The sequence below is a fragment of the Vigna unguiculata genome, chromosome 4, assembly GCF_004118075.2.
Source record: "Vigna unguiculata cultivar IT97K-499-35 chromosome 4, ASM411807v1, whole genome shotgun sequence".
NCBI lineage: Eukaryota > Viridiplantae > Streptophyta > Magnoliopsida > Fabales > Fabaceae > Vigna > Vigna unguiculata.
Window position 1 is genome coordinate 162,097 of NC_040282.1, and position 12,744 is coordinate 174,840.

At 27.6% G+C, this 12,744-nt stretch overlaps 1 protein-coding gene across 1 annotated transcript; it reads left to right on the forward strand.

Moving 5' to 3' along the window:
• Positions 1-1,440: 1,440 nt before the first annotated feature.
• On the forward strand, positions 1,441-5,782 carry LOC114180960 (sodium transporter HKT1-like). The gene is made up of 3 exons (XM_028067260.1): positions 1,441-2,629; positions 4,772-4,981; positions 5,069-5,782. The coding sequence occupies exons 1-3, from the start codon at positions 1,476-1,478 to the stop codon at positions 5,265-5,267; spliced, it is 1,563 nt and encodes a 520-aa protein (XP_027923061.1). The 5' UTR covers positions 1,441-1,475; the 3' UTR covers positions 5,268-5,782.
• Positions 5,783-12,744: the final 6,962 nt, after the last annotated feature.

Sequence of the window (12,744 nt, forward strand, 5' to 3'; positions counted from 1 at the left end):
GAATTCGATGCTGAAAGTGGAAGGTGCAACGAATGAGTGGGACACTGCATAATGGAATTGCTCTTTGAATTTTATCACGTTCGGGGAATCATAACTTCATTTCCATGCTTATTAAAAACAAATTGTGATCTAATTCGTGGACATAAATTAAGCACAATTTGTCAGGTTTTACAGAGAGAGTTTCATTGGGGAGAACAACACCAATGAGATCTGAGCCTAACCATATAAGACACTGACACCACTCTCAACCCAAAACCTTAAGGCAATAAGTTTATGGGTCTTGATTCTTATATAGTGCTCTACTCTCTCAATTCTGGTCAATGTGAGACTCAGACTCACACTTGGATTCTTAACACAATTTTCACACCCAATTAGAATCAAACTACTCCACTAACATGAGTGCTACGTACAATTTTAATAAATGACCTTTAACACCCTTAAGAGCTGGAAAACAAAATTGGTCCATCCTTACTTTAGGGAGCAAACAATTTTCAAAGTCCAAATTTTATTAATGCACACTTCGAAACAAAGTTAGAAATATGGTAAATACCAATACACTCAATTTACCGTACAAGTTAGGCAATGGAATTAATTACTCCTAAGATTGACCAAAACTCATGGCCCTCAACACACTTTAATATATCACATTTTAAACAACAATTTTTTTCGTACACACATAAATTTTTATAACTCAACACCACATGACCCACTTGTAAAATGATATTTTACTCACTTATATATTATAAATTGGTCTTACAAATATATATCTCATCTCAAATATAGAACTAAACACTAATAAATAATTCAATAATAGCAGTCATGTCAAAAATTGAATTTTAAACTTAAATTTACAAAATTAACTTGTAAAATAAAATTTACACCTGTTTATATACTCTGAATTGATCATTTCTTTAAGTTGATTTAAGATTTTCAACAAATCTATTTTTTTAACTTATATATTAGTTAAATTTCTATAATTATAACTACAAGTAGATATAAGAAATATATATATATATATATATATATATATATATAGTTAGAAATAAAACAATAAAAAAATAAAAGAAAGAAAAATAGATAGAGAGAATTTAACGTAGTTCATATTATACGTCGAACCACGTTAATACTTTCTAGTCGTGGACATAAAAATACACGTTGTATTTCTGAACATATATATAGTCAACAAACACCCATTAATGCTTTTATATTAAAATATAAAATTATTTAAGGTGAATCAACTAGAAAAGTTAAAATATTATTTTTTTAAGTAGGTATTGTAAAGGTATAGAAAAATTTAAGGGAGAAAATGTAAAGTTTTCCAATATTTTAATGAATATTGAGCATGTTTATGGTGGTTATTGTTTGCACAACCTATTACATGGTTACAGTGAGGAAAGGAGAGCCACATGATGAGATGTTTCCATGCTCTATAAATCGCTTCCTTATTCCTCCTACTTTAATTAAATACAACCACCATGACCAACTTTGCCAACTTCAATCAAAAACATCATCGTTTTTGTAGTTTTTTTCCACACAGTCTCAGATTCCTGCTCCGTTTTGTGGCCTTCCATGTCCACCCCTTCTTTATTCAACTCTGTTATTTTGGGATACTTTCTCTGCTTGGTTACCTCGCTCTCAAGAACTCAAACCCAAGAACCCCCGTTAGACCAAATGACCTTGACCTCTTTTACACCTCTGTTTCTGCTTCCACTGTTTCTAGCATGGTGGCGGTGGAAATGGAGGTTTTCTCCAATTCTCAGCTCATTCTCCTCACCTTTCTCATGTTTGTTGGCGGGGAAGTTTTCATTTCCATGCTTGACCTTCTATTTGCCAGGTATAAATTCAGAAACAGAGTTAGCACCAATCACTTTCCACCCACACCAGAGAAGCCCCAAGTTCATGACAACCATGTTGAGCTCGGTTTAATCTCTATTCCTCAACCTCAATCTGAAAACCAAAAACCTAGTCACACTAACGTTCCCTTTAAGGACACTGATACACTTACGTATAACTCTCTTACTTATCTAACTCTCGTAGTTTTAGGTTACTTTGTGGTGGTTCAATTGGTTGGCTTCAGTTTGGTGTCTATGTACATGACCTTAGTACCAAGTGCAAGACAAGTACTGAAAAACAAAGACATTAAGATTGCAACATTTTCTTTGTTCACCATAGTTTCCACTTTTGCCAGCTGTGGTTTTGTCCCAACCAACGAAAACATGATGGTTTTCAAGAAGAGTTCGGGGCTTCTCCTCCTTATCCTACCACATGTGTTTCTAGGTAACACCCTTTACCCTCCATGTTTGAGGCTGGTGATTATGGGTCTAAGAAAGGTGAGCAGAAGAGAGGAATTCTCGCACATGCTGAAGAATTTCAAAGACATTGGCTATGATCATATGCTGTCTGGTCTTCATTGTTGCTTCCTGGTTGCTACTGTTCTGTGTTTGAATGTTATACAGTTTGTGATGTTTTGGTCGATGGAGTGGAACACGAAAACTATGGAGGGTTTGAATTTTTACGAGAAAGTGGTGGGGTCGTTGTTCCAAGTTGCAAATGCCCGACACGCTGGTGAGTCTGTGTTCGATCTGTCTTCACTGTCTTCAGCCATACTGGTGGTCTTCGTTGTGATGATGTAAGTCGCTACTCTCTCTTAGGATCATCGATCGGCTTAAGTACACATGCCTAATCATATCTCTGCAACTTAACACCGTTTATGCTTTTGTTTATTATCATAACTTCCATTAAAAAATAAAAAAATTACTCTATTCGGTAACTTTCTCATCGTCAAAAATTATTTTTCTATGCTTTTTATATCTTTCATTTCTTTAGGAGATAACGATATTTTGACTGTTAAATTTTTAACAATTTTTGTTTACAATATAAAATATCATCTTCTAAGTAATTTTAAAATATTAAAAATAAAATTATAAAAACATAAAAAATCACTTAAAAAATCATTTTTCTTCTCTATATTATCATCATCTCAATTAAATGGCTCTTTCTTTTACCTCCTGTTCTAGGTGTCTTAATTCTAGGCAGTGTCCATCCACCATTTTCCATCAAACAATATTCATGCCAAAAAAACGACAGTATATATATATATATATATATATATATATATATATATATATATATTCTCACAATATAGTTTCTATTGAATACTTTTTTTTTTTCACTCTCGGGCATTCCCATGCACGAAGAATGTCATTGCCTAGCAAAGACTTTAATATAAAAAATTACGTTCAATTCACATTTTCACTACTCGCAGTTTTCTTTTCTTTTTTCTCTTATTTTGATCTAAAAAGGCGAGAGCATAAAAATAATGTAAAAAATTAAGAATATAAAATAAATGTTATTTAAAACCATACACACAAAAAAATTAAGTGTAAAACTGGGTATGGAAATAGAAGATTTGAATAAAAAACTTCACAAGTTGATTCTATATATATATATATATATATATATATATATATATATATATATATATATATATATATATATATATATATATATATATATATAATTAAGCTCCGAAAATAATAAAAACAGTATTTAAAAAAATAGTTTAAGAAGCAGTATCACTCAAAGATATTATTTTTAATTAAAGGATTTAGAAGCCTGTTTCAGAAATTACTAGCAACACAAGATGTTACATTCTGGTGACAAAGTTCATCATTCTTAAATTGTGTTCGGTGTCCAATATTTTACACACACACACACGCATGTAAACGTTAATTTTTTAGATAAAAATAATTTATGTTATTCTATCCCAATAGTGATGAATTTATATTCCTAATGCATTTAGCATAGTCCTAGTTGACATCAATTACATTGCTTGATGGACGTGCGACAAAATTTTGTGACTAGAAGTTTCCACCAAAGTATTTATAATGCAATGGAAAGTAAAGAATATCATATCTTGGATATTATATTATTAAAATCTAATTGAAATATAATTAGAAAGCAAACTTTTTTTTATATATTTATAGTTTTTAATTGTTATATAACAAAAAAAAGGTTTTGTAACAGTTATTTTTAAGAAATAAAATTTAAATTGATTTTAATTAGTGATGAAAAATTAAATCAGGTTGAAGACAATTTTTTTTTTTTTTTGTATATCTTCATACTTATATGTGTTTGTTGTAATAGTTTTTATAATGAAAGGATTTGACTTTTGAGAGTAGTCTCTCCCTTTCCACGATGTGGCATGCTTGTTAAGTACGAAAGAATAATAGTTATTTGGAATCCTCACCTCAATGAATAAAATAAGAAGATAGGAAATAATAATTTCTGGTCTTAAAAACCACATAGTGATTATCATATCCCTCTCCCTTTGTCAAATAAGCATTCCAATGTTTCTTTGACCAAATATTCTTCTAGTTCAGACACTCATATTTTGATATTATTTTTTTTTTATTATTTGACACTATCCTTTATTAATATTTATTTTCTATTAATTCTAAAAATATAAAAGTTAATTTTTGTTAATACTGTTTTACCATTATATAAAATGTGAAATGATCGTTAAATAATATGAAAGAACATTTTTCCTTCGTCGATTGCACTCTACAAGTTGTAAGCGAATTTACAAATTATCTTCTCTTGCCTAGGAGTGAGTGTTTGCATATATTCTGTACTCCACTACTCAACTGGAATATCAGTTTTGATTTGATTTCTCAGAAAAGCAACTGAATATGATTCACAGAGAGAACATGACAGGTGTTAAAGATTCAGAGGAGTTTGATATAATTGTATATATTGATGGATCTAACAGGTACCTTCCGCCGTACACTTCATTTTTACCTGTAATGGAGGAGAAAAATGATGGCAAGAGAAAACGAAAAAGCGCAGTGGAGTGTGTTGTGTTTTCTCAACTCTCTTATTTGGCGATTTTCGTTATTCTGGTTTGCATCACTGAGAGCAGAAGCTTGAAAGAGGATCCACTCAACTTTAACGTGCTCAACATCACCCTCGAAGTCATCAGGTTTTAAATCTTCTCTGTTTCTGCAATATCTTACTTTGAATGGATGATTTTGTGAGAAATGAATGAGAAGTAAATGTGTATATGCAGTGCTTATGGGAACGTAGGGTTCTCAACGGGATACAGCTGCGCCAGGCGATTGAAAGACGATGGCACCTGCAGAGATTCATGGGTTGGGTTTTCTGGAAGATGGAGTAACAAAGGAAAGTTCATCCTTATCTTGGTCATGTTCTTTGGGAGGCTCAAGAAATTCAACATGAAAGGTGGCAAAGCGTGGCACCTCTCTTAGCTAAGTTTATTCTCAAACACCTACACTGCATGCATGTATGACTAAAACATAGTTAGAAGTTGTTCCGTCCGGAAGCACTGGAAGATGCAAAATTAATATGTTGTCTCGGAATATCATTGATGTGAATATTTATTATTAGACTACAATTTATATGGATCTTATTCCGGAGCATATAATACTTTCTTTATCTTATCAACGATTTTAAAATGGGTCAAATGTAAAGCATATATCTGCATATGAAATAGACCCTTTTTTGTCTTATCTCGTCCAAATGTGATTATATATAAAGCTAAAAAATAGTTAGATTTGGAATCTTAGCATTTTAACTTAAGATCCATATGAAATGATATGAAATGAAATCTACTATTCGAATCATTGACGATTTATTTGAATATAAGTCTTAAATTAAATCAAAATAAAAAAGTTAAATAGTGTATAATGAAAAAGATTCGTTAAGTCGAAAACGATTGTTGATATCTAACATAGATATAGATCAGACTCGTATCTTACTAATATTATATTTTTTTTAAAAAATTAATCTTTAGAAAACTCGTGAAAAGATTAACACATTAATTACTTAGAGAGATATTTTTTAAATCATTAAAGAATAAATATAGTTAAAGAGAGTCTTTATGGTTGTTCTAACCCATATATAAAAGATGTACAACTTGTATATATAAAAGCAAAAGCTTGACTTCATAGCTTCATCAAAACAAAAACTCCACACTAGCCAATGAACACAATCAACAACATCACAGAGGCAAAATACATCATAAAACTCTCGATGCTACTATATGATCCACACATCAAAGGACCAATGTGTGAACACATCATAAAACTATTCATACCTAAGTTTCCAAATAACAATATAATTTGCATTATATTTAAAATCAGACTTTTCACATCCTTTAATCAATATTTCAATGTCTTGTAGGAAGAGAAGGTCACTTCATGTAACCCTCCATATGAAATTCAAACATCATATGCTATTGAAGCTTTAGTTTTACATGGTCTCTTCCTCTAAAGATCATGCATCTAATACTATATACAATTGGGAACTAACAAAAGGTAAGTTTTTCTATTGAATAATATATCTGAGCTACTTCTCATTTCAAATTTTTATCTACAAAAGGAAAAAAACGCTGATGTGTCAAGCTTTTAGCATTTTGAAGGTAAAAAAAAAATTGAAAAACAAATGGAAAAACGAAAGTTTTTATTCAAACTTCATTCTCTTTCTTCCTTAGTCTTCTCACCTTCCGCCTTCTCAATTCTTTCTCTCTCTTTCTCATTTTCTCTGCTTCCGCCTTCTCACTTCTTTCTCTCTCTTTCTCTGTCTCTGTTACTCCGCGTTCATCATGGTTTCTCTGCCTTTCTTAGCTTCTTCTCTAACATCTTCTTTTGTTCATCTTCTTCTTTTGATCGAGCTGTTTTTAAATCGCAAAAAACTGACTATGGAGATGCTTTATATTTTTTCTGAGCTTTCTTCTATTCATCTTCTTCTGTTCATCATGTTTTTTTTTGTTTACAGGCTTCAACTGAAGATTACAAACACATGCATGTGAGATTTGCCGTTCATAATGAGAGTTTTTTTTTTTTGGAGATCTTTATGTTTTTTACTGAGATCTAAGTGATTCTTGGCTTGAGCTTATGTTTCAAGTGTTTAAATCCTTGAAATGAAGAGTACAACCACATTCATGTGTTTTAAACTGCAAAAATCGACTATGGAGATGCATTATTTGTCTAATTTCTTCAGATCTGTAGTTATTTTTGTGGTATCTCTGTTTTCGTCATTCTTCGCAGATGAATGAAATGAGAAGATCTGAAGATATCATTTTTTTACTCAGATCTGAAGATGTTTATCTCTGTTTTTGTTTGTGTTTTCACCTTTCTCAAGCAAACAACTCATATTCTTCTTATACTTTCTCAGATCTAACTTTTTTTTGGCGTTGATGGTATTTTTCCTTTTTTACAGGTCTAATATGGGTCACTGCGACATATGATTTTTTTACCCAGATTTCGTTTTTATTTTCAGTTTTTTGAAGCAAACAACTCATATTCTTCTTATATTTACTTTGATCTAACTATTTTTTGCGTTGATGGTATTTTTCTTTTGTTGACAGGCTTCCAATGAAGAGTTCAAACACATGCAAAAGTCTTTTTCGCTGTACAACTTAACTGGTATGTAATTTTTTGGTTTGGAGTGATGTTTTGCTCTCAGATCTACTTTGTTTTTGTTTTATTTTTGGTTTGGAGTGATGTTTAGCTCTCAGAATCATGAGCACTGTCAAGAACACCAAAAAGGTAAAAACTTTTCTACCATTTTTCGTTCTTCTACCATATTTATCTTCTTTTCTTTGTCATATTTATCTGTTTGATGGATGTATTGCTCTCAGATCTACTTTTCTTTGTATATGTTTTGCTCTCAGATTCATAACCATCAAGAACATTAAAAAAGAATTTTTCTTCTTCTCAAAGATCCGAGTACTTTTTTATGTTTTTTGTCTTTGATGGATGAATTTATTTGGCAGATGGATGAAATGTGTCAAGAACACAATAAAGGTTAAAGGTTGAAACTTTTGTTCTTCTCGCAGATCTTTTCTTTTTCTCCCATATCTGATAATTTTTTTATGTTTGTTTTTTCTCCGAAGAATGAATATTTTCTAGGAGATGGATGAACTTTCCAATAACACAATAAAGGTATGTCGAAGTTTTTTTATTCTTCTTACTAATCTTTTCTTCTCCAGATCTGAATATTTTTTTATGTTCTTTTTTCTTTGATGAATAAATGTTTTCTGTAAGATGGATGAACTATTGAGGAACACAATAAAGGTAGAAGCTTTTGTTCTTCTCGCCAATCTTTTCTTCTTCCAGATTTGAATATTTTTTTGTGTTTTTTCTCTCTAAATATATGCTTTCTCGCAAATGGATCTGTTTCAAAAACGCAATAAAAGTATAAGTTTTTGTTCTTCTTGCGAATCTTCTCTTCTTCTCCCAGATCTAAATACTCTTTTGAAATTTTTTTTTTCTCTGATGGATGATTTCTTTATGTCAAATGGATGAAATGTTTGAATAACACAATAAAGGTACAAACTTTTCTTCTTCTTGCGAATTTTTTCTTCTTCTCCTAGATTTGAATACTTCTTCTCCTAGATCTCAAACACATTCATATTTTTTTTAATGATTTTCACTTTCGATTTTTTATTTATGGAATTTTATATTTTTGAATTTTTAGTTCTCTTTGACTGAAGTTTTTGTTCTACCACAACGAAGGTTATCTTTTTTTCTTTTCTTCATTTACTACATTAGAATTTGTTTTTTCCAAAGGTTCCATTTCAAATGTTTAAATTTAATTTATTTTTTTATTATTCGTTCCATTTTAATAACTCTAACGTTAATATTTATATTTATGGTTGGAATAGTCATAACAACACATTTATAATTTTGTCTTTATATTTGAATTAAAATTAATTTATTTTTGTTTATTTATTTAACCATAATTTTTGCTATTTAATAAGTTGTGTAAGTGTAGGATAAGCAATAAATGTGAACCATCATGGTGTACAATTGTGACTGTTAGAATAACCATCATTATCGTATTCTCTTTATATAAACTACGAATGTTGAAATGTATTTATATCTCTCAATCTATTCACATTCTATGAGTAGCAATCTTCTCCCACTTCATTCTCCATCTATAAGTAACAATCTTTTTCGTCTTCTCTTACTATTCTTCTTCATTACCAATCTATTGTTATGGTTAAATATCAGTTAAAATTAACGTTGTTTTATCACTTTTTCTATGTTGTATACTATCTTAAAAGTCGTAAATTATGAATAAATTTATCAACACTTATCTGTATCCATTGTAATCAAAGTAATGCCAAGAAATAAATATTTAAATTTAATTAACTTAATTAAATATTACAAGTGAATAAGCAAAATAAATAATTAATAAAAATAAAGTTTGGATGAGAAATATTTATAACAAAATAAATACATAAGAAGAAATAAAGTTTGGAGATACCTTTATTATGATGTATTCATATTTGTCAATAACGTTTAATGGTTAATAACGTTTACAAAGTTTAGTGGTCAATAACGTTTACAAAGTTTGAACTTCAGGAACGATAATCGCTGATTTTTGAAAGTGATGAAGACAAAATCAACAAAGATATCATAGTTATTTATCTGTTTGATTAATTTTTTCTATTTCATTTATTTTTCATCGCAAGTTTTTTATTCTTATTTAAAAGACCTTTTATGTTTACAATGTTTCATGTTTTCTATTTTATATTTTAAAATAATATTGTTTTGAATTCTAATTTTAATCATTATTTAACCATTGTTAACTATTTTATATCACTTACTTTAAATACATTTATTTACCAAAATAAAAATTAAGACTTTTATTTTTTGTTTTACCTAGCTTATTGAAGAAGCTTTTTATACTTTTCAAAACTTAATTTTCCTCTTCCAAAAATTAAAAGATATTGAGAATAAAAACAACTTTTTCAGTTTCTCCAAATACTACTTCCAAGGTAAACTTTTGAGAAGAATAAAAATAATTTTTCAGTTTCTCCCAACACTATTTTCAAGGTAAACTTTTGACTCTTCCAACGTGTTTTTATCATCAATTTGCATTAATTATGAAGAAACAAATGACTTTTCATGTGTCTCAATGCAATGTTATATTTGAATTTATTGTATTATAATTTTAATGAAAAATGTTTTAAAAGATTTACCTACCTTTTTGAAAAAAAATTATATTGGTTTCAAAAATCTTCTCACATTCCCATAAAGTAAAAGTCATTTTGAATTATCAAATCTCTAATGATATATGATCTAATATGTAATACATAATATTGCAAAGCTAACAATATTATTCTGAGTTATAAGTTTAACCATTATTAATCGTAAATATTTCAAATAAATAAATAAATTGTAAATAGTAGACAATAATTAACTTATAATAAAGAAGAAAGATAGAAAGAGAAATAACAAAGAATAGATAACAAAATAAATAAATATATATTTATTATATATAATATATAATAAATACATATAGTTTAGACTTTATGAATTTGTTCATAAACAAATAATAAATTTAAAGAACTTGATTGCATACCTTTATCAAAAATTTTATTCTACATTAAATGAGTGTGCATCTTTTCATGCATCGAATCTAGCACAAACATTAAATGAGTATGGTATGCACTTTTCATTTTCTTTTTCATTTTTTCAATTGTGTGATACAATGAACTTTTATGCAGAAATGTCAACTGTTTTTTGTGATTTGGTCGACAATGTCAAATTTATTCTTTTATTATACTTTCTTTGATTTTTTTTATATGTGCAAAAAATATAGTCATAAACAAGATGTACTTTTTTCAAATTCACAACATTGTTAGTGATTTTTACTAACAATATTTTTTAAAATAAATTTTTTCAGTGATAAACTTATTTAAGTAAGTTATATTAGTAATCTTATTGGAAAAAATAAATTCAAAAGATGTATGAGTGAAAAAATAGAAGTAATCTTCAGTTACCAAAACATCTTATGACAACAAGACATTCAAAAATCTTAATTGATCTTAGGTGTACAAAGTTATAACCTACAACTTTTTAAAAAATAATGTTTTTAATTATATAAATTATATATATATATATATATATATATTAAATAATAATAATAATTTAATTTAATACGAAAGTAAATACTTTCAAACATAAATATATAATTAAATATTTCACTGTATATATTTTGAAGTAAGTATTTTAAATAATAAATTTAATTTCATAACATAAAATTTACTATTTGACAATTATAAAAATAAACTAAATGCAAATCATAAAAGTAAATCATAAATTATAATTTATTTTTATAATAAATGCAGATCATTAAGGTGAAATCCAAATTTTCAAAAAAATTAAAATTAAAATCAAGATCACACTCCAATAAATATTTATTAAAGTTTAATAAGTTAAATCTATGAAGGACTCTTTCAACATTGACTTAATTTTATTTAACTTTCTGGAGAAGGTTTATATACCTTTTAAAAATTTTCATTTTTCCATACCTACTTTTCATCTCCAGAAATCAATTATATTGACAAAAATATAAATAACTTAAGATACCTCTTCTCAAAGATGATAGTTTGCTTTTTTTTTTGTTTCCATACACTTAAGATTCATATTACAAAATTTGAAATTTGAAATCCAAAATCACAAAAAACTAGAATAATATGGTGACAAAGTTTGATTAATTATTTAATTCTTATTTAATTGATTTGGTAGAACATATATCGTCAATATTAATTAATTCTGACAGTGTCATATTTTGAAAGTATGTTTTATATGAGTATGTATGCCCACCAATTGAAAATGACAATTTCATAATTAAAATTTTAAATTACTTTAATATTGTAGTCGGTCACTCAAGTGTTATATCTTGAAAGCATTTTGTGTTTTCAAAATGTCTTTAATTTAAGTAACGTGAAAAATTATCTGAAACGATTTTTTCATGATTTAAGTCTTTATACTTAAGCTTTTTAATTATTTATTTTACAAACTTCATTTATTTACTTATTTTTTTTTCAATTATTATTTATATTTATTTATTATTATATTAAATGCAATGTAATCATTGTTTTTGGATTGCTAAATCTTTTTCATATTCATATTTTTAAATAAATATTACCATGAAATACTGATAAATGACGCACACATATTTATTCAATTTATTTAATGATTTAGGGATTTAGTTCTTGCATACAAACTTCAGAATTTCAATATAATTTTTTTTTATATTTACTAATGTATTTTTTATTCATTTATTTATTGGTTATGATAATTAAAAAATAATCTTAAATAATATAGTATTTGGGAACAAAATCTTAAAAATAAAGAGTTGAAAAACTTTGAGGATTCTTAATAATAAAATAATATGTTATAATTCATAATAATATTCAATAATAATATAATAACATATTTTGCATTAAATGAGTGCATATATTTTCATGTATTGATTCTAACACACACATTAAATAAATGTTGTTTTCTAATATAGGCCTCTTTCCAACACACATTCTCCCATCTCTACCAACCATAAATATTTTGTATGAACATTAAATTTTATCAAAAAAAATAGATATGCACTTTTCATTTCCTTTTTCATTTTTTCAAATGTTTGATACAATGAACTTTTATGCATAGATATCCAACGTTTTTTCAAATTCCATTATTTGGTTTACAAGGTCAAGTTTATTCTTTTATTCTTCTTTCTTTGATTTCTTTAATATGTGCAGAAAATATGGGTAAAAGCAAAAAATAATGCATACTATTTTAAAATTCAGAGCATTGTCAGTGATTTTCCTCAACAATATTTTTCAAAATAAATTTTTTTAATACACTTAAGATGCATATTACCAAATTTAAAATTCGAAGCGGTAATAAAGTTTGAATTTAAAATTTAAAATCG

Excerpts from the sequence above, each read along its gene's own strand:
- LOC114180960 (XM_028067260.1), top strand. The coding sequence starts at position 1,476 with ATGACCAACTTTGCCAACTTCAATCAAAAACATCATCGTTTTTGTAGT. Across the intron at positions 2,630-4,771 it reads GTGGTCTTCGTTGTGATGAT|GTACCTTCCGCCGTACACTT; the intron begins GTAAGTCGCTAC and ends TGGATCTAACAG. Across the intron at positions 4,982-5,068 it reads ATCACCCTCGAAGTCATCAG|TGCTTATGGGAACGTAGGGT; the intron begins GTTTTAAATCTT and ends GTGTATATGCAG.